The sequence below is a fragment of the Zophobas morio genome, unplaced genomic scaffold (genome assembly GCF_036711695.1).
Source record: "Zophobas morio isolate AGI-343-1 ecotype UQ-CSIRO unplaced genomic scaffold, CSIRO_AGI_Zmor_V1 ptg000014l, whole genome shotgun sequence".
In the NCBI taxonomy this organism is placed as follows: Eukaryota; Metazoa; Arthropoda; class Insecta; order Coleoptera; family Tenebrionidae; genus Zophobas; species Zophobas morio.
In genome coordinates, this window is record NW_026972119.1 from 9,335,269 (window position 1) to 9,362,840 (window position 27,572).

Here is a 27,572-nt window from a genome sequence, read left to right on the forward strand (position 1 = left end):
ATGTCCCCTTTTTTGGAGGCAAATTACTTCGCTTATGACATGGCACCAAATTTTAGAACTCGTAGAGTAGTGTGTGAATATATATAGGTGCCTAAGAAATCTAGCAATCCATGCAAAAAAATTCATTTAGTGTATGGGTTGCCTACGTATCCAAAACAGATTTCTTAGGGAGCCCTATGTATTCACTCTACGAGCTCTACAAGTTTGTGACTATGACATGCGTTCATCTCTTGCGTTGAGGGGATATATCGAATTTGCTCCCTGGCATCTTATCAAAATACCCAAAACCAACCCTAGAACTTGTGTATTGTCACAATATAATAATATACCACCTTCCTTAAAAACCTCATCTTATCAAAAATGAGCAAAGTAATTTTGCGGTCGCCGCTTGGACTAGAGAGTTTTGACTTTTACTTTTGACATTCAAAATACTCAAATTAGTCGTTCAATTGTGTCTCATTGATTTGCCCACCTACTTCGCAAATGTACTCATCTTGTCAAAAGTCTGGGAATTGACAAACTGCATTATGTAGAAACGGTCTTGTTACAGAATTTAGATCAAGGTATACGATTTTGATTTATTTTTTATTGAGAATCGGAGAATGCAAGAAAAATTGCACTCGTCTATGTAATTTTTAAGATTATTCCATATTGTGGGAATAGTAAAAGGCAATCCAAAGTAACCGTTTCTGATCTAAGTCTTCCAAAGCACAACCAAAATACAAAGCCTTTATGGAAAATTGGTTACGCCCGGTGTTGATTTTTTGACACAACCGGACCAAACACGTTGCAAAGTATCTTAAGATATCTTTCGGAATATAATGTTTCCTATTAAAGATTCTGACAAATCGTACCAGGAGTTAAGTACCTAAAAGTGACATTCATTCATTTAAGGCATAATAAATAACACTCAAATTCTGGTCTACGAAAGATTTATCTGCGTTTACCGAACAGATGCAGTTGTAAAAGTGCATGTTCTTTTAAAACTCTGATACTATGGTCGAGCGATGTCAACAGCTGAATTGGGCACGACACTTTTTCACAGTCTCCACAGTCCTCCAAATCTGTCCTTTTCGCTTACGTCAACTGAAGCTTTCACTCTTACTTATGCTTGAGTGTCGTCGTGCTTGTTATCAATCTGCTCTCATTTTTCGAATTTTGTTTTAACTGTTTATTCGATATTTTCTGTAAATCAGTTTTTTTAAAGACTTACTTTATTTTGAAATGGAAAACCAAGTCGTCCCTGTGGCTATAAGTGTGGAGGCATCAGATCTCGATTAGGAATTTAGTTTTTAATTTCAGTTTCTCGGATGGTCACAGTTATTACTAGAGCTAGGCGGTCGGAATTTAAACGCTTCGAATCGACCCCTACTACGGCAGACCAGTGGCTCGCAGCCGATGTTACGTATCGCGAAGAAATTTACGCGAAAAATAATGTTCACTGAAAGTCAGTTGATGATGAATGAATTATGAAAAATAATACACTTCTGGGAAGCGAGAAGCGAGGAAGGCAAGACTGCAGCGGCCTGCACTGCTGGCCTGATGGGACGGATAGTGGGGATAAATAAATTTCGACCGCACAGCTCTAGTTATTACTTTTAAAATTAAAAAAATCTCTAATAAGTTAAAGTAAAATTATATTTTTTCAATCCGTCTGTTCACTAAACGGACTCTACTAACACAGAAACAGAACGAAGTGCAAAGGTGACACAAACATTGCAAATGCTGGTTGATAATGAGAATATTTTACGTTTTAATTATTTTTCGCCTATAGATGGATCAGTTTTCTATTTTTATTCTTAGAGAGCATATTTTTAGTGACCCTTTACTGGATGACTAGTTTTAATTTGCCAAGACGGTGACAGTGTGAACTTTTAAAATTACGGCAAAGTCTAATTTACTTTTTCCCATAGCCAAGGTATATTGAAAACGCTGATGATGCTTAAAACACTGTATATAGTTTCAGGTTTATTTATTACGCGGTAAGTAACAAAAAACAGCTCATTGGTTGTTTCTAGAAACGTAAAGTTATGCGGTTACAGCAATGTAAACAAACAGTGATTTTCCTTATTCGAACGGCCATAGTAACAGGATATTGTTAAGACGCGTTGAACAAAAAACAATTTCGGCAATGATAAAGCAAATGATTTGAAAACGTCACGAATTTGAAGAAAAATAAATTAATTCCTTTGGTTTACTGGAGCGTATCCTTGAACCGATGTCGCTGCTATGCATCCTAAAATTCTACTACATACAATCTAGAATCTTGGAAATGCACAACGTATACCAAAACGAATCGAAACGACCTAGATTCAGAAATATTTTAAATAGACAGACAAAGTACAAAAACACCTTATAAGGTAATTGCTTTACGGTGCGTCCTTTCAAAGCATCGTTTCTTCATCGAAGCACTACCAACATAGTTAGCTTAGTAAGGAATTTGCGAAAACAGCAACAAAGCACACGGCTTAATAACACTGTACGTAAACAAGTATTTAATCGGTAGAAGCATCGCCAGCTCGCGAGATTGACCAAAAAAGCTTAAAGGTCGAAGCGAAAATAAAACGAATCCAGAAATCGTGAGATGACCAGCTTATCAGGCGACTTATCTGGTCGATCTGGAGGCCCCTGTCGGACAGAGAAGGCAAATGAAGCACTCATGCACACGAGGACGAAACGAAAACATCGACCGTTGTTCGATTCTACGTCCACGCACCTTTTTGCCACAGAAATCTCTCTTCAATAAAAGTGCTTTTGTACGAAAAACTGTTATGAATGATGGTAATGGCCAGTCGACTGTTCGAGTTTCTATCCGCTCGCTGACCTGTAAAGCCGTTGGGTTTAATGCCTGTCAATCACGTACGTCTTGCCGCAAGGTGTAAATCGACGTTATTACGAGAAGAAAAACGTGTTATTATAGCAATAAATAAACAATAATGACCTGGTTACCCGCCGGCACACTGATGAATTGTTAAAAACGCGAAAACTAACTTATTGGGACGAAAATGCCACCGAGTTCGATTTGAAACTAACATAAAGACGAAAGAAACCTGAAAAATAAAAAAGTGTACAAACACGTAGAAGAGGTTATGTAAGAAGTCACATTACGAAATTAGAACTTAAGTTCAATAAAATTTAATAATGCAACACGAATTTTCCAAAGACTGATACCCAATTTCAAACTGGTACCACCTTGTACTCTTCTGTGAAACATTATTTTGTTCTTATTGGTATGACGGGCATTATCGAATTTCTCAATAGTTTTTTAAAAATCATTGTTTAGGCTTCATATACATATAATGGCAAAGGTTGTCGGATAAATGCTATCAGGTGTGAATTACGAAAGCTGTATTACTTAACTATTTGATGTTTTTATAAGTGAATGATTTCTTTTTAATTTTCTATTCCGGTTTAATTTAAATTTCACCCAAATACGCTCCTTAATGTCAAATTTGGTAGTTTGCAAACGGATAAAAAGGAAGGTAACATTTTATCCACGGATAAAAGTTGGAATTTCTTTTTATTCATATCTCTAATGACTTTTGTAACAAGCTTAAAGGGTACCTAATTTTTGAACTATTGTTTGAATGGAATTAAAGTTAAAATGAGTCATTTTGGTAATGTTTCCCATGAAAATATTATAGAAAAAGTAATTAGTACCATTTCAAAAAACACAGGATGGACGAAAAGCAGTATCTGGAGGCAATTTGAGGCGTTCTGCAAGGGAAAAAATTATGAACTTGCTCAATCTACGTCCGTCACTCAATTATCTAAAACTAGTGTGTGGCCAAGAATTTATAAAAATTATAAAACATCCAAATTCTTCGTCAATTTGCCCTTTTTAATATCAATTTAAGACACCAGGGATCCTCTAGTTCATCAGTAACTCAAAATAATATTTCAATAATTCCTTCCAGTTCCTGTTCAAGTTCTAAAATAATAATTCATATTAATTGTTCCTCTTCTTTTTAATAGTTATAAAGGTTGTTTTTGTTTGATTTATTATTTTTTTTAATTTCGTATTTTCCACATCTGTTGTCATGAAACTATTTCACTGAAATACACATGAAGTACAATCTAATAAATCCAGTTTCTTTGATAAATTATAAAACTTGATTTTTAGAACTTTAATTTAGTATGTTATTTTATAGCATTTAAATTGCATTTACTTTGAATAATTTTGAGATAACGTCATCAAGTGTTTGGAGAGAGTAACAACAAAATATCTCATTAGCGAATACGATGTTTACGAAAGCCTTAAAACATCTGAAAACTTTCATGGAAGTCGATCTTATAGTTAGCAAGTTAAATTATAAAATGTTATTTACAAATTTTGATTGTTTCCCAAAACTCTGGATATCTAAAGCAAAAAATCAAGGCAGATTCATACCCCACAAGTACAGAGGTATGAAGCTTTATGAAATATAAATAAGATTTACTATACAAAATTTTGAGACGACGCGACGTCTTGAATTGTTGTTGGGAATGATTACACAACTTTTGGTTAGCGTTTTACCGTCCACATGATATTCATCAAAACAATCAGTCCAGTAGTTTTAGAGATTGTTGTCAAGTGTAACCCTTCATGTGTAAAAATAATATTTCGATTTATACTTCGCGAACCATAGCTAAAGTCAGTATTGTAACACAGGTTTTTTCCATCTCTTTGTCATTTACTAACTGACAATTCTATTAGAACTGAACGGAATACTTTGAAATTTAGCCTAGCTTTCGCCAGCCAAACTTTGTCTGTTTATCCCCACCAAAAAGTCTATGACGTCATCTCAAACTCTGCTAAGTGAATTTTGCTTGGAGTGTGCACCGTGATCATTCCCTTAAATTAAAAACCGGTGGCGTAAGGAACGCCCCTGCTCCTTAAGGTCGCAAATTTCAAGTGAGCGCTATGCGCACAAGTGCGGACAATATGAAATATATTTAAAGCAAATAACCAATAGGAAAAACTTATTCTCAGTACATGCTTAACTTCAAGTATGTCAGGAGTGGCAGATGAAAGCAGGAATTTGTGCTAAAAAAATTAAATTTCGTCGATTTTGTCTCCTATAGAGGGGAGAACTGATTAAGCACGCTCGGTTTAAAAAAAATGGATGCTTAGGGTAAAAATTCAACAAAAAGTCATGAATCACACATGCGGAAGTATGTTATTTTATGGAATTTAAAGAACATTTACTATTGTATAATTTAAAGTTGGCGTCATCTAATTGTTGGTGGCCAGTATGATCAGACATATTTTGGTTAGCGTTTCACTATCTACACGATATTCCTAAAGTACATAAAAAAATTGACAACAATTGGTCCGGTAGTTTAGAATATTATCTCTCTAAAAAAAATTGACACAGGCGACAGACAGACAGACGGAAACGGTAGATCTATTTTTTCGTACGGTAGGGGTCACGAAATGTCGAGAAAACAGAAGAGTAGCCAATAACTCGATCGATCTTATTACAATACTTCCTTAGCTTACGCTCGGAAAGTAAAAAACAATAATTTATCTTCGACAGTGGACTTCCTAGAGATTTTGATACAGGATTGAAAATGTTTTATAAATTACAGAGCATTAACCAAAATGAATTTACTTATTCGTTCAAAATCTTAATTACGTCACCTCAAACACTTTTTGATCAGTGTAACTTATCTAATGTCCTTAAAGTTTACAATGTCAAATCATAATTATAGGGGCAGAATATTAGGCATATTTTAGATAGGATTTATCTAGCACAATTTTTAAATGACGTCATCAAATCTGTACTTTGAAAGACAAATTTTCAAATGTTCTTGTCAAATTCAAATTATTTTCCATAAATCTAGATGCCTGAGGTCCAAAATAGAATGGATTAATAAATTACAAATTAATATAGAAACACATTTATTATCTTATAAAATTTTGATTCGATTTCCGCAGCAAAATATTGAGGTGATGTCGTCACATCGTTGGTGGGACAAACAAATAATGGTCAGCGTCTAACCATCTACAGGATAGTCTTAAAGTATTCCATCCAAATTTTCACAGTAAGGAAACAAAATCGTTAAAACAGACAGACGAGAGACATACGGAACCGGAAACCGATATTTTTTACCTTACACTGGGGAAAGAAATCAAAATAAATAATTTTCAAATTACTTTAGAAAATACATCATTAAGCAGAGATGGTCGTATTTTGATGTGTGAGTACACAATTAATAAGAGAACAATTTTATATGAAAAATTAGCTAACCAGAATTTTCGAAGAAATAAGAACTGTTTGTGATTATTAGGAATTACTTCGAAGGACCAAAGTGAACACTGCGACCGTTTTACTTGGGATTTATTCCAGAACTTTGACTACATAAATGTGTGTACTGGTACCGACTGAATGGGGTGGGTGGGACACACCCCCACCTCTCACAACCCCAGGTACCTGCTAAAGATGATTGGATATGGAATTTCCAACAAGAACCATAGCCTATTTTTTCACTTTACACTATTGTTTGGATTTTAAGTATTTCAGCTCGTAATTTGGTAGGTTTGCAGATGTTGGCAATCGCTACCTTTTCAAAATTGTCCACCTCGAACTAAACAAGTCTACTTTCACAAAGAAAAAATGTAAATAAAAATTAGAGTGGTCTACAAAAACGAACTTTTATTAATGATCAAAATAAACCACCTAGACGCTATTTTATAAAATCTAATTTTTACCATGCAAAATTTGAAGGTGACGTCATCAGACAAGTTTTAGCAGCATTTTACCATGTTCACGATATTCCTAAAATACATCTAAAATTGACGCAATCAGTCCAGTAGTTTCGGGAATTATCTGTCTAATAAAAATCAGCACAGACGACAGACAGGCAGGCGGACAAACCGAAGCGGCGACATACTTTTTCCAATTCTGAGGGTCATAAAACGCGGGAAAAAACCCACTGCACTGATTTTATAAAATGTCAATGCATCTTCAAAATATTAATTACGGTAATTAAATGAAACTGAAATAATTGTCACTTGTGATAGACAGAAAAAATGCAACATTTTTCCAAAAACGTTGAAAAAAATATTATTTTTAAAGGAATAAATTATACCAGCAGTACAACACCAGAGATACTGGTGATTCACTGAGATCACTATGGCAAAAAGTCCGAACAACAGTTATTAGCACTTCCGTTCTTAAGTAATTTCAAACTCGATGCAGCAAAATAGATGGGCATAACTTCTGTACATTACGCCGCACTTGAATTACAACAAAATAGTTTAGAAAGAACGAGCTCCAGCCAGTAAATAAATCTCGTTCTTCTCTTTCAATCTGGAACTCGAAGTAATCCTCACTTACGCAATCCGAACACTGGTAGTTAAAGACCAGTATTGCCACTATTTTTAATAACGGCATCAATAATCCACTTGAAGAGAGAAAACAACATTTTACAAGAATATATTGTTCAAAGTTGTGATCTTCGGGGCAATGTACCACTCACAAACAAAAAATGAATTTATTTGCAAATTTCCTTCGCTCAGACCTCAATTCAAAACACCACCCACACGCCAATAAAACATTACTTAACTTATTTACAATACCATTGCGATTATGCGTGACGGTTCGGATTGCCCAGCATACCACGAAGAAAATACCAACAACGCGACAAATTATCTGTTTTTAACGTTATGAAAACGTCACAGTTAAAGGCGGTAGTAATAAAAGTGGTGCGCGTAACTCGCGTGCCTTTAGCGCTCACCAACAGGAAGTAACCAAAAAAGTTTTTCTCAGGCAGTCAACTATTTTTATACAAATAGCTATTTTAAGTAAACACGACGAAATTAAATCGTTTTTCGACTTCTGAAACTGAAAAATTAGATCGTTGTGAATGTCGGTGGATAAAATGAACGGTGCTTAAAGTTAAATTTCGCAATAATACATAGCTCCCAATAACTATTGTGGTACGACATTTATAATATTAATAACAATAAAGATCTGGAACAACGGCGTAACGCCTAAGAGAAAAATAAACTACGAATACTATCAGCGGCAAGATCGATAAAATTAGCATGTACTGGAAATATTTGCAGCGATTTTTTCACAAGTGAAGGTTAAAACCTGTCAAACCGTATTTTACGGTTATTTTTTCATAAACCATATACGAGTACGTTAAGTCAATGTTGCAAATGAAAATTTCTACGAAATGAAATCATTAACTTAAAAAGTAATAATGTCGACCAAAATGTACGATCACATTATCAAAAAACAATTTCCGGAACAGTTCCAAGGTAATAATTTGAAATGCTCGTTACATTACCCAAACTGTTGCGAACACATTTATAAGAAAATTTTCTATTGCCCTACACGAAACTGTTTAATTCACATAACTTTTTATCTTCAGCATACTTTTGAAAAACCAGCAATAAACTTTTACACCAAAGTGCTTTTTCTAATTTTACTTTTCGTAGGGCTTCTGATAATTCCTCTTTTTTGGTGTTTCATTCTCGAAATGTTGCCATCTGTCAATTATTTTCTCTTCATCTGTAATTATGTTTCCATCCCTGTCTTTTATGTTAAATATATTATATCGCTCTTTTTGTTTTAGTTGCTCAAGGGTTCCGAAAAACAGTTTTTGCTTTTCTTGTTTTGCTTTCTTTATTGTGGTTTTCCCTTTTTTACGTCTTTCTTTCTCTTTGTGTTTATATATATTTTCAAACCATCTTTTTGCTCTTTGATTCTTTGTTTTATTTCTACGATCCAGCATTCTGTTCTTTTTATCTTTTTGTTTATTATTTTTGTAGTGCCACAACTCTTTCTTGCTCCATTCAGCCAGCTAGTTCCGAATTCGTCTCATTTTTCTTCTAGTCCGCGTCTGTCTGCTTCTTTTAATTTTGTATTTAGTATGTCTTGAAATTTTTCTTGATATTTTGTTTCTTTAAGTTTATAACTATTGATCTTGTGTTATTCTCTGTCCTCTTTTTTTATTTTTCTTTCACTAGTTTTGTCATTTTCCATACCGTTTTCCACATTCTTTTCAAATAATCTACTATTGATTTTTCATTTTTATTTATCTCGTAAATTCGTGTATATCTTTGTGTTTAAATTTAGACAATACAGAAAAATGTGTATTAACACTGGCGGTTTTATTTTAAATTGATGAATAAGTTGATTTTAAATAAAAAATATTTATTAAATAAATTCGAACGTAAACTATGGAAGTATTGTAACAGAGTCCATGCGGCAAATGACTATTTTCATGTTTTCTCGACATTTCATAACCCCAAGGTCTCCTGTTTCTGTCTGTATATTTCTTTCTCTCTATGTGTGTGTCGTCTGTGTCGATTTTTTTTAGACAAATAATCTGCGAAATTACCTGACCGATTATCAAATTTTAGATATGTATATGTATGTTAAGAATATCATGTCGATAGTAAATAAAACGTTAACCAAAATTTCTCTAATTATCCCCACCAACAAATTTGTTGACATCACCTCTTATCACCTTTCTTACATTGTGACTGGATTTGTTTGATTAATTGATTATACTTCCGGAACGAAAGAACTGTAAACTTTGTAACGGAAAAAACCCTTCACAATTTCCCAAAGTGTATCAGATATATAAAGAAAAAAAATCTCTAAAGTTATTTACACAAAACTTTTCTCAAACAGAATTAGACATATCCGGTTATTTTTTCATTTTTTAAATGTTTCGAATAAGTTTGGCTTAACAAAATTAAATCAGTAGTTATTTTGTTGAAATATTATATTGTTACATAAAAGTTAAAATAATGATTCTTCTTGGAATTAAAAACAGTGTTCTTCACCTTGTACAAGAAATAACGATACTTTTTTTGTATTGACGATTAAGCATAACGATTCTTATTTTTCACCTTTGAATAACCAATTTTTGTTAAAATAAATTTTGATTAACGATTTACGATAAATTTAAAAGATTTATTTAAGAGATTTTGTAAGATTTCTGAGCATTCGGAATTGCAATACTTAACTTAAATTATAACATGTTGTATTGTTGTACAAAGGCGGATTCATAAACCAGCGCTATGAAACGTATGTTACCATACAAAATTTACGCAGGATTTACTTTGCAAAAGTAAATGACGTTACATTATTGGTGGGGATGATTAGACAAATTTTAATTATCGTTTTACTACCTATACGATTTTCCCAAAATATCTAAAATTTTATACAAAAGTCCACTTATTTCAGAGATTATTTGGACAGACAGATGCAAACGGAAAACTTATTTTCATACTTACTGTAAGAACTGTCACACCTCGAGAAAACACGAAATTAGCCATTCACCCATTAGACCCCATTACAATGTGTCCGTAGCTTAAAATTGAGTGTCAAAATAGCAGTTTTACTGTTTTCAAACGACACTTTCCTTTATGAAATTTTTCATACATAAAATACTTCTCTGAGTGGGAATTTCTTTCTATAAAGCACGTCGTGCTACACAAGTAATTTTTTGATAATATGCATAAATGTAAATTAACACGAAACTTTAGATTTTAGTTTACTTTGACGCTAAAAATTCGCCAAATTAATTCTTACTGGCTCCCTTTTTCCTAATTTGTTCTGCAAATTCCAGAACATAGACAACCCATTATACTCTCACATTATTACCATGATTATCTCTACAGAGATACAGATTCATGAATAACTTATCACCAGCTTTTTAAAGAAAGTTTCAAATTATTGCAGAGATTCTACTCCTTGTTACTGCATTTTACATTAAAACCACTTACCTGTTAGATGGTTCCCTGTAAATTCAAAATCGTCATCCTGATCCCAGTGCTTCAGCGACAAATTGGAAAGGGGAGTTGCATTTGCAAATTCCAAATTTGCGAAATGCCAGTCCAGAATTTGGCGATCCTTTGATGACAAGTATACATCACTAAAAAAAAAATATAGGAAATTAGGATCACACGCAAAAAAACCTGTTGTTTACCTAGGTGGGGAGGCTTCCAAGTCCTTCAGCTTCCCTTCAATTTCCTTTGCTTGTTCTTGCAGTTGATCCCACTTTTTGGCATAAGCATGCAAATCTCTGACCGCACTTCTATAAGCAAATTCTAGCTGAACATCTCTTTTATCTATACCTGATAGTTCTTTGATTTTTGCATTAGTTTCAAGCATATGCTCCTTAATCCCTACCAGGAGTTTTTGATTTGTTTTTAATTTCTCTTGTAATGTTATAACAGATTTTAAATGTTGAATCTGTTTCTCCCTAACATGTTTTTCTTGAAGTTTAATCACCCATTCTAAGGCTTGACCTAAGCTCACAGGTTTATTACCAGCATAGTTAAAATCTAGCTGATGTGACAAATAAGATGTAGCTTCCAAAAGTCGATTAAACTCTCTTTCCACCATTTCATCCTTATCTTTATCAACTGTTACACCACTAGATTGATACAATGGACATTTTTGTCGAATGCGGTGTAATTCCATATCTATTTGTTTACTCAATGTTGTGACAGGATTACCACCTAACCCCGTGACCACCATAGCCCCCAAATCAGCAATATAATTCCCTAAAAACAAACAAATTATTTTTGTTATCTCCATTTGCACCGTTTTACCCTTTCTGAATGTTGCAATTCTCCCTCCAACTCGATCGCGGGCTTCCAAAACTATAACTTCCAATCCGAACTGTTGCAATTGCTGTGCAGCTGCTAACCCAGCAATTCCAGCCCCTATTACGATCACTTTTCCAAATTTCTTTGCTGGTAAGGGCTTCAGCCTTTTAAAAACACCGAAATTAATATATCCATTCCTCTCCAAAAAAGCGTGTGCGCGTTTAACTAATGTCGCGTCACTATTGTATGGAACTTCCATCTTCTCCATTACATCGTCCAGAATAAGCTGCTGCTTTGGATTATCCAACCACATTTGCAAAATACGATTCCGTACATTCAAATACACTTTAATAGACTGCAATGGCGCTTGAGCTATGTCAGGAAAACAAGCCGCTTCAGTCGATGTCATTTTATCGAATGGCATCCGACTCTGAAACGCGGCGCCTTCCAACCCCGAAAACAAGTCTTTAATAACCGGATCATCCAATTCTGACTCGGGGTCGGGTTCTTTTTTCTTTTCCTCTTCTTTTTTCACTTCTTCTTTCTTCGATTCCTTCTTCGTAGCTTTTGAAGAACTGGCGCTAGAATTTACTTTTTTGTCAGCAGCAGCACCCTTATGTTTGTCCGCGGGCTCTGTTGCATGTTCTTCGTCTGCGTGGTTAAGTTTATCGTCTAGTTCTTTATTTTCCACCTACAATTGTTAATATTTAATAATATAACCTCACTTTTTGAGAAATACGGGTTTGTGTCGTTAATTAAACACGGAGCAAACATTAGTTTAGGTAAATCGTGTACGCACCTTTATTTTCTTTCTGCGACTCATTTTCAAGGCGAATTTGTGTTGTTCTGGTTAGAAATTTGCTTAAAGTTGGATTTTCTGAGTTCTGAGGTCTTGTTTTGATTTTCGTTTTCATATAGTTGTCAGTTGTCAAAATGCTGTCAATGTGCCGGCGTTCACGCGCAGTAGAGGTTTGATTGGTTGACTAGATTTGAGACTATGGGGTCGAATATGCCGGAAAACATAAATTCAAAAATAGTTGCACCCATGGTACATACAAGAAGACCTTCTTGTATCATGTTTGTACCCTTTTATTTAACCACCAAATTTATAATGTTGCAAAAATCCAGCTGCATTTGCGATATGGTACACTACACTGTACCTAGTTCATTTTTTAAGGGATTGGAAGTATTTACTCCAACTAAAATACTTATTTCACAGTTAATCCGACAATTTTCATATGTGTTAAACAATTTTGAATCAATATTTTGCATAGTGTTGTTAAATAACCGGCTATTTTCCTTAATAACTAAATATTTATCCGGATATTTTCCAGCTATTCACTAACACTAGTTTTTCCAAAAAATAAAATCAAATAAACGTCAACATTAACAATATTAACATATATGTATATTTTTTAAATTGACAATTCCGATACATTATTTTATATTTAAGGACATAAAATATTTTTATTTATTTATTTCTGGTGCTCTGTGTACTGATTTAAGTAGGTATGAAGGCATGTAATAAAAGACACTTCAAATTTTATAAATGGAAACTCTAAAAATAATCTACTATTGTAGCCGCGGCATCAAACTCATCACTAAAGTGGAATAAGTGCATTATAAACGCAATATTATTGATTATTCTTACGTTTTTATTAAGAAAAAAATAAATAGATATTTAATATTTTTCTCTTGTTAATATATTATTATTAGTATTATTATTATTATTAAAAAAGAATTGCCCAAACATGTGCAGTTCTAACTGCAATCTGTTTTTTTAAGAATGTGAATAAAATTCACAGCTCTTCCGTTGGTAGTACCTTTTTATAAATATATTTTTATACTTTTTAGAAATTCTTTAATTTTTCTTCTTTTTGTCTGCACAACTTATTAAAGCATGCGCTATTTGCTAGAGGAAGATCGAATTTTCGAAAGTTACAACCACACAAAAAAGTATTGTCGGTACCCATCAGCGAGGGTATTAGATTGCTCCGCCTTCTCACTGCCAGTTTCCATAATCCCAAAACATTTTAACGAGAAAAAGTTGGTTGGAGTGCTAAAGAATAGATCCTGTTCAATGGTGATGAAACAGAATTTTCGATCTGTCCGTCTGCAGATCAGACTAACCAAGAATATATTAAAACAAGCGTCCGAGAGTTTGTGAAATTTATTTGATTATTTTTTTTAAGTATATATCTTACAACTAATCAGTGTGCATTATTAACAAATATTAATATCACCACGACAAAATCAAAATTTCTTTCTTCATTCCTTCCAAAACGATGGTGACATCATCTCAAAATTTTGTTAATTAAGTTCTAATGAATTGCGAGCTAAATAATATGCTTTCATACCTATGAATTGTAGATCCGCCCTTATTGTTACCTTTATGAGCCTAAATTTTTTGAAAACAGTCAAATGTATGCAAGATAATATTAGTATCTGAACAACTACAAAACCAATTGGCTTAAAATTTAACACATATATATTTCAAGATGAGCACTCTTTAGTTGTGCCGTTGTGCGTAGTAAATCCGCAAACAAGAGGATATAAAAATAAAGTTTCTTTAAAAGTGTCAACAGCTTCCACGAAAAGCCGTTCCTTTTCTTCATTTTCCGCTCCATTCCTCCCCGAATCTATAAAGTTCAGCTGCAATTTCACTTCTGCAATTGAAATTAAATGAAGTCATTTTGCATCAAGAAAGTTTAGACACTATCCACCTTCATTCTTGTCATCCTGTATTACCAAATTATTTTCGGTTTCTTCTTCGCTGGAATTATCTGAACATTTGAAACCTACAACCTTCACAAAAACCAATTTAATAGTTCCATCTGGCTACTCACATACTTGCACACTTAATTTCCGAAAATTCTCTTCATTACCACCACGAGTGTGGGCTTCCCACCACTGTTGCACGTCACAAAGTTTGACATTCTCAAGTTCTGCTATTTCTTTCTCTGTTCTGTCGAATATATAGAATTCTTCTGCAATCTCGGTCCAGTTTCTGGAAAATTCGTTCGATAAGTCCACATCACTGCAGCGCTTTGTCTTTATAAGATCTTTTTTCGTGTCTTCAAAAGACTGTTCCGACATGTCTGCTAAAATATCTGAAGCTTGTTTCACAAATATCTCAATACGCTTTTCAACATAGTCTGTAGAGTTCTTAGTGGCCTGTGCGACGACAGTTATTGTGAATCCTGTAATCCCGAAAGTATTTGTGGCGCAACAGTTAACACTATAACCCAATTGTTCCTTTGTGCGTAATGTGTCAAAAAGTGGTTCTTCTAAAATCGTCTAAAATGATTTCATCTTATTCATAGAGAAAACTGTTTTAGGGATTGTACCATCAAAAGTTCTATTATCATACTATCCTTTGTTGTGTCAGGTCCGCACTGGTAGTAGTTGGTTATGTCTGAATTAGAATCATTTTTGTTAAATGATTCTACAACGCAAAAAGTTTCTCCTTTGGGTACTTGAGTCACACGAAACTTAAAAAAGATGAAACAGTAATCAGGTCATAAAACAAAAAGGAAGACATTTACATTTGGATATGTATCAGGAGGTAATGGTTGACATTTCAGTGTCGTAATAAGATTGTTTACTACAATAATTGAGTGGTCTCTTGCAACATTTCCCTGTACCAAAACTTTAATAAACAAGTTGTTTACAAATTCACGTGAAAATGCTTTTACATCTTCCATTGTAATAGAAGATGCAACCATATATTTTTCCAACGAAGTTTTATAGTTATCTATCAGTATGTACAATCTCAGCTCCCTGCACAAAACTATGCATAAAATGGAATCTAGACAAGCTTCACACTTACTCTGCTAAGTCACTGGGGTCCAGCAGGTAGTTATAGTAGCCTTTAATCAGTTTATCTTTCATGGCGTCGAACATTTCTTGCGTCAAAATATCACTGAAGTTTAAAAAATGCTTCGTAATCATTTCAATTAACACCTACAAAACATTTACATTCAAAAACATCCATCATCAGAAAAAATTCAGCACATTCGAAAAATTCCAGTCTTAACAGAATTAGCACAGGAAATATAAACGATATAGGTATTAAATGTTGCACAAGCACAAAGCCAAAACTAAAGACAAAAGTTAAAGGGCGCTGTGGCAAAATTTAATATCATATAATAAATTAGCCTAATTTTTTATATTATTTGAAGGAAACTATCTGCAGGTACATCTGTATTTGTGCATATCTCGGGCAGATCAATTTTATTTTTAAAAATTATAGTTTTTAAAAAAGTAGTAATTACGTACAATATGTGAGGCTTACAGATGTCTTAAAAAATCATCTTACATGAAGCTTCTGATTGTACCCTGCTACTCCCATTGTAAGTCCTTTGTCGTAGATATCAAATGTATAAGATAAATGGGCTACTTCCGCAGGATAACCTTCTTCACTCAACAAAATATCCAATAGGTCCATATACATGTCCAACAACGCTGCCCTAAAATGTTAGCAATATGCCTATTATAGTTTACTATAGTAATGTCATACTCATATCATCGAAGAAATATTAACAGAGTATTGAAGATCTTAAATCAGCGTTTATTCGCGCTTCGAAAATAATGAATTGACTTAGCGTTGCCTATCTACTTTATATGGTACTACTGCCCTCAAGTTTACATAAATCAGTGTCAACATAACCTTTAATGATCGCTTTTTGTCATAATTCCAAAAGAACAAGATTTTTCTCACCCATGCAGTTAGCTTTACCTACAGCCAACATTAGTTCGCTGTATTTTTGATGGCACATTATACTATACTTAAGCAATCGTAATATTGAAGAATTTAACTTATTATTAATTTAGATATGTGATAAATAAAGAATAACTTACGATTTTGGCGTTTGGATAGCCACTGGGTTGATAAAATAAAAATTATAGTATGCAATAGGCAGTTTGAATTTTTGGTCTTTTCTATACCATAATTCCACCAAATCCGTGCTTAGAATCTTTTCAGGATACTTTGGGTGCTGTTCATCTTCTTGAAGAATAGTAAAATCTTCTGTTAAAAAAATATTTGGTGTTGGTAAAGCAAATTCCTTCAGAGGTGAAGCTTCTCGCCACTTTTTTAACCACTGTTGGGGAATATCTATAATAAATATGTAATAATAAATTCAGTATGTTGTCGTTTTTAATAATAAAAAGTGCTGTACCACCCCCAAAAACACTAAATAATAATTTTTAAAAAACAATTAATATTTGTCCCAACACACGTCTAAAGCCTCGCTTTGCTAACCTTGTTCTGAATATTTGGTACCAAACCACTTTTCAGTTTTATCAAAATTTAGCCCAGGTTGTAAGTTATTGTTATTACACAGAACACTAATATTCATTTTATCTGGTGTTAAGCAATTTAGTACCATTTCAATAGATTCAGGATCATAATCAAACAACAGATTAGATCCTGTAATGTAATCCTCAGGTGGATAAAGTTGCATATTTTCTGACATTTCGCTTACAACTTCAACTGCCGTTCCTTCAGCGGCAAACTTAAAAGATGTGTCAGTTATTGTTTTCATTTCTTGGAAAAGACGCTCTTGCGATCCAATTTTTCTTAACATGTTGATATAAGAAAAAACAATTTCAATTACCTGCACATACAACGAAGTCATGTAGATCGTAACTTAATGAACATATACTGACCTCAAATAAATGTTCCAAGCCTTCTTTAGTTAGAGTCATGTACATAGCGAAAATTGCATACATGGAATTAGATTCACTTCCAGATTGACCAGTGCCGGCTGTCAGACCCAATACCCATACCCTATAAGCATTCGTTTTAAAAATGGAAGCAAGTAAATCTGAGAATACTTTTTCTTTAAATATGATAGTAAGCTGCCTTTTCCTTCATGCTCAATAAGAAATGAAACACATCCAGATGGGCTGCTTTTGTATTTGTCAAGTAAGGGAGGTAAAGCCCAGGCCAGATCCAGCTACAAAAGCCAGATGCATGAAGTACTTATATGATAGACCAATTGAAGTTCCATAAGTACCTGTATTAAATCATTAATTGGTTGAATATAATATATCTTCCTAAATTGTGTGGTATCGAACATGTTCTTACAGAGTGAGAAGTCACGAGGTGGCAGATTATTGCATGGTACATTGTTAAAACATTCTAATACATATAACTGTAAAACATCAAGAGGAAGTCTACCCTACAATAAATAAATCCAACTTTATAAACAGTGCTCTAAAATTTCAGTTAAAAATGCAAAGTTTGGTAGAATGCTGAGTTCAAAATTAACTGACTTTACTACCAAATTATTAGAGCTATAATATAAGAGATTACTTGAATTGCCAGAGTCATTCGATGCGCTGAATAATGACGTTTTCTGAATTTGTGCACACCAGAATAAAGTTCGTTTTCAGAAATATTATCTCTTAAAGTAGTCAGATTACCCCAAGGAAAAAAATTTACAGGACTATCAGTCTTAACTAAGCTCAAAAGCAGTTGTTCTTTTCGATAACCATCAGCTGGTAACACCATTTGAAATTCTTAAAAATAAAATAACTTAAGAACAGAAGAGCGGATTAAACGTAAGATTTACCAGAATCTACGGCTTCACGTTCTCGAGCAATTGACCCTTTTTTCATTAAGGGAGAGATAAAAAACTGAGCAAATTTGTCAAGCGCAGTAATCAAGTCTCTCTCTAAACATTCAAAATAAAAAGTTGTAACATCACAGTCTGTAGAAGCATTATCTGATCCACCTCTTTTCTAAAACAAAAAAATTGGATTTGGACAACATTATTTAGCACCTGTTACTGAAATAAAAGAACTAAAATCATTTTCTTGGGGAAATTTTTCACTGCCCATGAAAACCATATGTTCGAGAAAGTGTGCCATTCCAGGGATGTTCTTTGGGTCACTGAAGCTGCCAACACCTATACTCAAACTTGCAGCAGCCTAAAAATATTCTATATTAATTTAGGTCAGTTTTGTTACTAAGTCCACCAATTTTTGTTCTTGATTTTCATCCGCACACATTTCGCTCGACTCGTGACCATTTTCATCTTCATGGTTTCCCTTTGACAATCCCACATCTTGTGTTGGTTTCTGATCAGAAATCAGGCAAGCAGTTAAACCATTTTTTAAACGTATTACCCTAAAAGTATAAGTATTGATTTTAACGAACTGCGTTGTTCATAGTTACATATAAACTTGTATTCTTTCTTATCGCTGTCACTTTTAACTGGTGTGTGTAAAACTTCGAATTCCACGTTGTTTTCACCAGATGACATCAAGGGTTTATTTGAGACCTTTTTCAATTTTAGCTCTGTTTGTCCTTTTCGGGACTTCATTTCAAAGGGGGTTTTATTCATAGCTAAGGTCAATCAGTCTTTAGTAGGTCTGCGCATGTCGTGGGTTTCATGGTAAGGGTATCATGAGAATTAGCAGGTGATGTTATCGAATGTCACGAATGTCGATATATGACCACAACACCGTCTATAGTTATCTTTTTCTTTGGACCATCACATCAAGTACTGCAATAATTTAAAATTTTATTAATATCAGAGAACCTTTTCTAAACATAACACATCTTTAAAAGTTATCTTTAGCTAGTTTATATAGTCTGATCTATATTTTATTGCGTTATTATTTACTATCAGACTGATTTATTGATTCTAAATTGGTCATTCAAACGTTTTAAAGTACATCGCGAACTGCTGGTTCTAATCATCGGTCAGCCTCCAATAATTGCTTTTTGCTTTCCCACGCACAGGCCATCCTGCTGCTTTATGACACTATTGTTATAGATAGACACAAATTCAATTAATGCACTAAAGTTATAGAATAGATTGACCCAAAAATGAAACCTGTGTGTCGGCTTTTTGAAGCTTCTTCTATTTTTATGGGAATTTACCAATTTTAGGAGTAAGTATTCCGTGTTTGCTATTAGAACAGAAGAAAGGTATCCACTTCACAGTGTTGTTTTATTGTTAACAACTGCAGTGCTGTGATAACTGATAACTGATAACAGTGATAACCCAAAGAATCCGACTAAATTTAAAAAGTATGATAGTTTACAAACTGGAATATTGTGTTTTAAAATTGGTGGAATCCGTTCGAATGATGGAAAATGCAAAAACTTGTCAAAAAATAAGCATAAAATATCCCTTCCTGCTTCGAGTCCACGATTTAATTGATAATAATTTTCTGAATTCTACCTTCCAAAATGTTTAATAGTCCAGTAAATTCGGCGTTAAAAAAGGGACAACCGCGCATTTTGGATAGGCAGCGATTTTTTTATGAGTGTCATAGGGTGGTAAGCCGTGAATATAAACCTGAGTTTTCGGGACTGGCGGTACTATCATTCGTCCAGAGTGTTGATTTACCTCCGCAACCGTGAATCTGACAATAAATTTCTAAAGGTAATTTTTGCAGATAATATAATTCTTTATAGTTTTATTCATAACTTTTGGTACAACATTAACATCAGCAAAGTTATTGGCAGCAAAACATGAAAAATTAGGAACTGAAAAATTTTGACGAAGTCTTCTCAAGTGTAAGACGTAAAACTCAAAGGCTGAAACTACATTTAACTTTTTTAATATTAACGTTACGAAGAAAATGTATTAATAAAAGTTGCGGCTAATGGTATTATCTAATGGCCGACTATTTCTTCTACAATTCCTTTTGAATAAACGTTTTCCGCTTCTCCAGTTTGCATTTTGAAAATGGAATTATTTAACACATAAACTAGGTGGTATCCATCATGTTCTAACTGCAATTTTTTTTAAGAATAAATTTCTTTAATTTTTCTTCTTTGTATCTACACAGCTAATTAGAACATTCACTATTTGCTTAAGAAAGATCTAAAAAATAATTGTCGAAAGTTACTACCACACGCAAAAGAATTGTCGGTACCCAGCATCAAGGGGATTAGATTGCTCTGCTTCCTCACTGCCGGTTTCCATAATCCTTAAACATTTTAACGAATAAAACTTGGTGGAAGTGCTAAAGAATAGATCTGGAATGTTCAATAGTGATGAACTGATGAAACAGAATTTCAGATCTGTCCGTCTACAGAAGAGACAGATCAAGAATATGTTAAAACAAGCGTCCGAGAATTTGTGAAATTTATTTAATTAATATAATTAATATATCTTACAAGTAATAAGCGTGCATTAGTAACAAATATTAATATTAATATCAACACGACAAAACATAATTCAAAATTTCTTTCTTCATCCCTTCCAAAACTATGATGACGTCATCTTAAAATTTTGTTATTTAAGTTCCATTAAATTGCGGGCTAAGTAATATGCTTGCATACCTACGGATTGCAGATCCACGCTTATTATTACCTTTATGGGCCTAAATTTTTGGAAAACAGTCAAATGTACGCACTATAATAATATATATATTAGTATATGAACAACTACAAAACCAATTAACCTAAAATTTAAGACACACTAAATATTTCAAGATGGACACTCTTAGTTGTGCATAGTAAATCCGCAAGCAAGAGGATATAAAAATAAAGTTTCTTTAAAAGTGTGAACATCTTCCACGAAAAGCCGTTCCTTTTCTTCATTTTCCGTCTCATTCCTCACCGAATCTATAAAGTTCAGCTGCAATTTCACTTCTGCAATAAAATTAAATGAAGTCACTTTGCATCACGAAATTTAGACACTATCCACCTTCATTCTTGTCATCTTGTGTCACCAAGTTATTTTCGGTTTCTTTTTCGCTGAAATTATCTGAATGTTTGAAACCTACAACCTTCACAAAAATCAATTTAATAGTTCCATATGGCCACTCACATACTTGCACACTTAATTTCCTAAAATTCTCTTCATTACCACCACGAGTGTGGGTTTCCCACCACTGTTGCACGTCACTAAGTTTGATATTCTCAAGTTCTGCTATTTCTTTCTCTGTTCTGTCGAATATATAGAATTCCTCTGCAATCTCGGTCCAGTTTCTGGAAACTTCGTTCGATAAATCCACATCACTGCAGCGCTTTGTCTTTATAAGATCTTTTTTCGTGTCTTCAAAAGACTGTTCCGACATGTCTGCTAAAATATCTGAAGCTTGTTTCACAAATATCTCAATACGCTTTTCAACATAGTCTGTAGAGTTCTTAGTGGCCTGTGCGACGACAGTTATTGTGAATCCTGTAATCCCGAAAGTATTTGTGCCGCAACAGTTAACACTATAACCCAATTGTTCCTTTGTGCGTAATGTGTCAAAAAGTGGTTCTTCTAAAATCATCTAAAATGATTTCATCTTATTGATAGAGAAAACTGTTTTAGGGATCGTACCATCAAAAGTTCTATTATCATACTATCCTTTGTTGTGTCAGGTCCGCACTGGTAGTAGTTGGTTATGTCTGAATTACAATCATTTTTGTTAAATGATTCTACAACGCAAAAAGTTTCTCCTGTGGGTACTTGAGTCACACGAAACTTAAAAAAGATGAAACAGTAATCAGGTTATAAAACAAAAAGGAAAACATTTACATTTGGATATGTATCAGGAGGTAATGGTTGACATTTCAGTGTCGTAATAAGATTGTTTACTACATTATTTGCGTGGTCTCTTGCAACATTTCCCTGTACCAAAACTTTAATAAACAAGTTGTTTACAAATTCACGTGAAAATGCTTTTACATCTTCCATTGTAATAGAAGATGCAACCATATATTTTTCCAACGAAGTTTTATAGTTATCTATGAGTATGTACAATCTCAGCTCCCTGCACAAAACTATGCATAAAATGGAATCTAGACAAGCTTCACACTTACTCTGCTAAGTCACTGGGGTCCAGTAGGTAGTTATAGTAGCCTTTAATCAGTTTATCTTTCATGGCGTCGAACATTTCTTGCGTCAAAATATCACCGAAGTTTAAAAAATGCTTCGTAATCATTTCAATTAACACCTACAAAATATTTACATTCAAAAACATCCATCATCGGAAAAAATTCAGCACATTCGAAAAATTCCAGTCTTAATAGAATTAGCACAGGAAATATAAACGATATAGGTATTAAATGTTGCACAAGCATTAAGCCAAAACTAAAGACAAAAGTTAAAGTGCGCTATTGCAAAATTTAATGCCATATAATAAATTAGCTTAATTTTTTATATTATTTGAAGGAAGCTATCTGTAGGTACATCTGTATTTCTGCATATCTTGGGCAGATCAATTTTATTTTTAAAAATTATAGTTTTTAAAAAAGTAGTAATTACGTACAATATGTGAGGCTTACAGATGTCTTAAAAAATCATCTTACATGAAGCTTCTGGTTGTACCCTGCTACTCCCATTGTAAGTCCTTTGTCGTAGGCATCAAATGTATAAGATAAATGGGCTACTTCTGCAGGATAACCTTCTTCACTCAGCAAAATATCCAATAGGTTCATATATATGTCCAACAACGCTGCCCTAAAATGTTAGCAATATGCCTATTATAGTTTACTACAGTAATGTCATACTCATATCATCGAAGAAAAATTAACAGAGTACTGAAGATCTTAAATCAGCGTTTATTCGCGGATCGAAAATAATGATTTGACTTGGCGTTGCTTATCCACTTTAAATGGTACTACTGCCCTCAACTTTACATAAATCAGTGTCAACATAACCTTTAATGATCGCTTTTTGTCATAGTTCAAAAGAACAAGATTTGTCCCACCCATGCAGTTAGCTTTACCTACAGCCAACTTTCGTTCGTTGTATTTTTAAGCGCACGATATACTGTACTTAAGCAATCGTAATATTGAAAAATTTAACTTATTATTAATTTAGATATGTGATAAATAAAGAATAACTTACGATTTTGGCGTTTGGATAGCCACTGGGTTGATAAAATAAAAATTATAGTAAGCAATGGGCAGTTTGAATTTTTGGTCTTTTCTATACCATAATTCCACCAAATCTGTGCTTAGAATCTTTTCAGGATACTTTGGGTGCTGTTCATCTTCTTGAAGAATAGTAAAGTCTTCTGTTAAAAAAATATTTGATGAAGGTAAAGCAAATTCCCTAAGAGGTGAAGCTTCTTGCCACTTTTTTAACCACTGTTCGGGAATATCTATAACAAATATGTAATAATAAATTCATTATGTTGTCGTTTTTAATAATAAAAAAGTGCTGTACCACTCCCAAAAACACTAAATAATATTTTTTTAAAAACAATTAATATTTGTCCCAACACACGTCTAAAGCCTCGATTTGCTAACCTTGTTTTGAATATTTGGTACCAAACCACTTTTCAGTTTTATCAAAATTTAGCCCAGGTTGTAAGTTATTCTTATTACACAGAACACTAATATTCATTTTATCTGGTGTTAAGCAATTTAGTACCATTTCAATAGATTCAGGATCATAATCAAACAACAGATTAGATCCTGTAATGTAATCCTCAGGTGGATAAAGTTGCATATTTTCTGACATTTCGGTTACAACTTCAACTGCCTTTCCTTCAGCGGCAAACTTAAAAGATGTGTCAGTTATTGTTTTTATTTCTTGGAAAATACGCTCTTGTGGTCCAATTTTTCTCAACATGTTGATATAAGAAAAAACAATTTCAATTACCTACACATACAACAAAGTTATGTAGATCGTAACTTAATGAACATATACTGACCTCAAATAAATGTTCCAAGCCTTCTTTAGTTAGAGTCATGTATATAGCGAAAATTGCATACATGGAATTAGATTCACTTCCATATTGACCAGTGCCAGCTGTCAGACCCAATACCCATACCCTACAAGCTTTCATTTTAAAGATGGAAGCAAATAAAAATGCGAATACTTTTTCTTTAAATATGATAGCAGACTGCCTTTTCCTTTATGGCCAATAAGAAACGAAACAGCGCCAGATGGTCTGCTTTTGTATTTGTCAAGTAAGGGAGGTAACGCCCAGGCCAAATCCAGCTGCAGAAGGTAAATACATAGACTATATATACTAGACCAATTGAAGTTCCGTAAGTACCTGTATTAAATCATTCATTGGTTGAATATAATACATCTTCCTAAACTGTGTTGTATCAAACATATCCTTACAGTGTGAGAAGTCACGAGGTGGCAGATTATTGCATGGTACATTGTTAAAACATTCTAATACATATGACTGTAAAACATCAAGAGGAAGTCTACCCTACAATAAATAAATCCAACTTTAGAAACAAGTGGTTCAAAATTTCAGTTAAAGTTGCAAAATCTGGTAGAATCCTGAGTTCAGAATTGTTAGACTTTACTATTAAATTAGTGCTACACTACTGTATAAGACATTACTTGAATTGCCAGAGTCATTCGATGCGCTGAATAATGACGTTTTCTGAACGTATGCAGACCAGAATAAAGTTCATCTTCAGAAATATTATCTCTTAAAGTAGTCAGATTACCCCAAGGAAAAAAATTAACAGGAGTATCACTCTTAGCCAAACTCAAAAGCAGTTGTTCTTTTCGATAACTATCAGCTGGTAACGCCATTTGAAATTCTTAAAAATAAAATAGCTTAAGAACAGAAGAGCGGACTAAACGCAGATTTACCAGAATCTACGGCTTCACGTTCTCGAGCAATTGAGCCTTTTTTCATTAAAGGGGAGATAAAAAACTGAGCAAATTTGTCAAGCGCAGTAAACAAGTCTCTCTCTAAACATTGAAAATAAAAAGTTGTAACACTGCAGTCTGTAGAAGCATTATCTAATCCACCTCTTTTCTAAAACAAAAAAAATAGACTTGGATAACATTACTTAGAGCCTTTTACTGAAATAAAAGAACTAAAATCATTTTCTTGGGGAAACTTTTCACTGCCCATGAAAACCATATGTTCGAGAAAATGTGCCATTCCAGGGATGTCCTTCGGGTCACTGAAACTGCCAACACCTATACATAAACTTGTAGCAGCCTGAAAAAATTCTATCTCAATTTAGGTCAGTTTTATTACTAAGTCCACCATTTTTTGCTCCTTATTTTCATCCGCACACTTTTCGCTCGACTCGTGACCATTTTCATCTTCATGGTTTCCCTTTGACAATCCCACATCTTGTGTTGGTTTCTGATCAGAAATCAGGCAAGCAGTTAAACCATTTTTTAAACGTATTACCCTAAAAGTATAAGTATTGATTTTAACGAACTGCGTTGTTCATAGTTACATATAAACTTGTATTCTTTCTTATCGTTGTCGCTTTTAACTGGTGTGGGTAAAACTTCGAATTCCACGTTGTTTTGACCAGATGACATCAAGGATTCATTTGAGCCCTTTCTCAATGTTAGCTCTGTTTGTCCTTTTTGGGACTTATTTTCAACGGGGGTTTTATTCATGGCTAAGGATAATTAGTCTTTAGTAGGTCTGCGCATGTCGTGGATTTCTTGGTATGGGTATCATGAGAATTAGGTGATGTTATCAAATGTCACGGATGTCGATATATATTAAACCACAACACCGTCTATAGTTATCTTTTTCTTTTGCTCGTTCTATTTCAACTGTCCTAGTGTCTGTATTGAATATTTGGAACCATCACAAGTACTGGAATATTTTAAAATTTCATTAATTTCAGAGAACCTTCGCTAAACACAACACATCTTCGAAAGTTATCATTTGGTAGTTTATATAATGTTATCTACATTTTATTGCGTTATTATTTATTACCAGATTGATTTATTGATTCTAAATTGGTTATTCAACCGTTTTAAAGTGCTTTTATAAGTACGTCGCAAACTGCTGGTTCTAATTATCCGTCAGCCTCCAGTAATTTCTTTTTGCTTTCCCACGCACAGGCCGTCCTGCGGTTTTATGACACTATTGTCATGCATAAATACAAATTCAATTATTGCACAAAAGTTATAGAATAGATTATTTATTTACCAAAACCAAAAGCAAGAATTATAATAATTTATTAAAAGTTGACCGTTGATCCAAAAATGAAACTGATTTTATGGGGATTTACCAGTTACATAGGAGTAAGTATTTGTGTTTTTTATTAGAACCCAAGAAAAGTATTCACTGTTAACAACTGCAGTGCTGTGATAATATAACCTAAACCATCCGCCTAAATTTAAAAATTGTGAGAGTCCACAAAATGGAGCACTGTGTTTTAAAACTGGCGGAATGTTATCATTCGGCCACCATTCTGAAAAGAAGAAGAGTGCAACTGGTTTTCAATATATGTATATTTGATATATAAAAAAAAATGACCTTCCTTTTTAAAACGGCGGCCGAAGGACAGCAATCCCAATCCCGAAAACTCAGTTTTACTCAAATTGGACGACCTCGTGCCGAATTGATTGTACTTACTACCTATAAATCTAATTTTTGATATTACCAATGTCCTGTTTCAGTATCTCGAATGAGAAGTTATGAAACGTAAATCATAACTTAGACAAATTTATCTAGAACTGTAGATATAGACTGATAACAGTTGTAAATTGCGCAAAATGGTGTTTATGTGATGTAATGTGTGACAATTTTACCAATGTAAGTGCAAGCGAACCGTGAACGAATTCATCAGATTCATAGGTATTTAATTGCCCAGGCAAAACACTGACTTCCAATACACGGATTTCCCGACTTGTCACTATTTCGCAGTGTATAAATGATCTTATACTACTTTAATTAACTAATTACACTTGTGGGTAACCATGGCATCTTTTAATTTTCTGCATTTTTTTTTCTAATGGCCCTTTAATAAAATTTAAAAAACAAAATAGAACGTACCGTTTTTAAACACATGTCACTTCAGTAACACACACTCGAGAGCTCGTATGTTGCACTTACTCATCGAGTGAAGGTTAATACCATTAATACCACGTCCTTCCACTGAATCTATTTGCATTGGGGGATTCAGGGGCGGCTCATGACTTGAAAAGTTGATGAGGCAAACACAAAACGCTCCAAAATATTATAATGCAAGATTACTTAAATATTTTCTACTTAGTCAAATAAACAAATTTGTAAACTCATTTAACTGTCCACCAAGGACCAACGTGAAGGTGTAAGGAACTCTTGCAAGGAAAGGATGGGAATGATAGGA

General features: G+C 33.6%; 3 protein-coding genes across 7 annotated transcripts in view; all 3 read right to left on the reverse strand.

The window, feature by feature from the left end:
* The window catches only part of Su(var)3-3 (Suppressor of variegation 3-3), a 597,292-nt gene extending 584,821 nt beyond the window's left edge, over positions 1-12,471 (reverse strand). The window contains exons 1-4 of the mRNA XM_064056423.1: positions 12,360-12,471; positions 11,564-12,251; positions 10,936-11,515; positions 10,733-10,881 (exon numbers count right to left, since the gene is read on the reverse strand). Coding sequence (XP_063912493.1) covers positions 10,733-10,881; positions 10,936-11,515; positions 11,564-12,251; positions 12,360-12,383 — 1,441 coding nt within the window. The 5' untranslated portion in view covers positions 12,384-12,471. The remainder of the gene's footprint in view (positions 1-10,732; positions 10,882-10,935; positions 11,516-11,563; positions 12,252-12,359) is intronic.
* Positions 12,472-13,714: 1,243 nt separating this feature from the next.
* LOC135129267 (nardilysin-like) lies at positions 13,715-19,067 on the reverse strand. 2 transcript variants are annotated; one of them, XR_010280540.1, is made up of 18 exons: positions 18,752-19,067; positions 18,545-18,695; positions 18,356-18,496; positions 18,139-18,307; positions 17,880-18,085; positions 17,581-17,745; positions 17,399-17,520; positions 17,231-17,351; positions 16,824-17,178; positions 16,421-16,676; positions 15,879-16,029; positions 15,390-15,523; positions 15,106-15,340; positions 14,908-15,051; positions 14,411-14,857; positions 14,284-14,365; positions 13,918-14,226; positions 13,715-13,858 (listed from the first exon to the last, which is right to left on the reverse strand). XR_010280540.1 is itself a non-coding variant. In XM_064056425.1 (17 exons), the coding sequence occupies exons 1-17, from the start codon at positions 18,910-18,912 to the stop codon at positions 14,054-14,056; spliced, it is 3,213 nt and encodes a 1,070-aa protein (XP_063912495.1). In that variant the 5' UTR covers positions 18,913-19,067; the 3' UTR covers positions 13,715-14,053. The 2 variants fall into 2 exon arrangements, 1 of the variants encoding a protein (XP_063912495.1); XM_064056425.1 differs by having other exon boundaries at positions 13,715-14,226.
* Positions 19,068-20,934: 1,867 nt separating this feature from the next.
* Positions 20,935-27,330, reverse strand: LOC135129268 (nardilysin-like). Of its 4 annotated transcripts, none has more exons than XM_064056426.1 (18): positions 27,257-27,330; positions 25,703-26,068; positions 25,496-25,646; positions 25,307-25,447; positions 25,090-25,258; positions 24,832-25,037; positions 24,530-24,694; positions 24,350-24,471; positions 24,182-24,302; positions 23,775-24,129; positions 23,371-23,626; positions 22,830-22,980; positions 22,341-22,474; positions 22,057-22,291; positions 21,859-22,002; positions 21,362-21,808; positions 21,235-21,316; positions 20,935-21,179 (listed from the first exon to the last, which is right to left on the reverse strand). In XM_064056426.1, the coding sequence occupies exons 2-18, from the start codon at positions 25,861-25,863 to the stop codon at positions 21,031-21,033; spliced, it is 3,189 nt and encodes a 1,062-aa protein (XP_063912496.1). In that variant the 5' UTR covers positions 25,864-26,068; positions 27,257-27,330; the 3' UTR covers positions 20,935-21,030. The 4 variants fall into 4 exon arrangements, with proteins under 4 accessions (XP_063912496.1, XP_063912497.1, XP_063912498.1 ...); XM_064056427.1 differs by having other exon boundaries at positions 25,703-25,865; positions 27,257-27,329; XM_064056428.1 differs by having other exon boundaries at positions 21,090-21,179; positions 21,235-21,309.
* Positions 27,331-27,572: the final 242 nt, after the last annotated feature.

Bases quoted from the DNA above. Each gene is read 5' to 3' on its own strand.
- LOC135129267 (XM_064056425.1), bottom strand. From the start codon at position 18,912: ATGAATAAAACCCCCTTTGAAATGAAGTCCCGAAAAGGACAAACAGAG. The intron at 17,746-17,879 runs GTAATCTCTTAT...TATTTATTGTAG, and splicing joins GAATGACTCTGGCAATTCAA to GGTAGACTTCCTCTTGATGT. The intron at 17,179-17,230 runs GTCAGTATATGT...TTGTATGTGCAG, and splicing joins GCTTGGAACATTTATTTGAG to GTAATTGAAATTGTTTTTTC.
- LOC135129268 (XM_064056426.1), bottom strand. From the start codon at position 25,863: ATGAATAAAACCCCCGTTGAAAATAAGTCCCAAAAAGGACAAACAGAG. The intron at 23,627-23,774 runs GTTAGCAAATCG...TATTTGTTATAG, and splicing joins TACCAAATATTCAAAACAAG to ATATTCCCGAACAGTGGTTA. The intron at 21,180-21,234 runs GTGGATAGTGTC...ATTTTATTGCAG, and splicing joins ACAAGATGACAAGAATGAAG to AAGTGAAATTGCAGCTGAAC.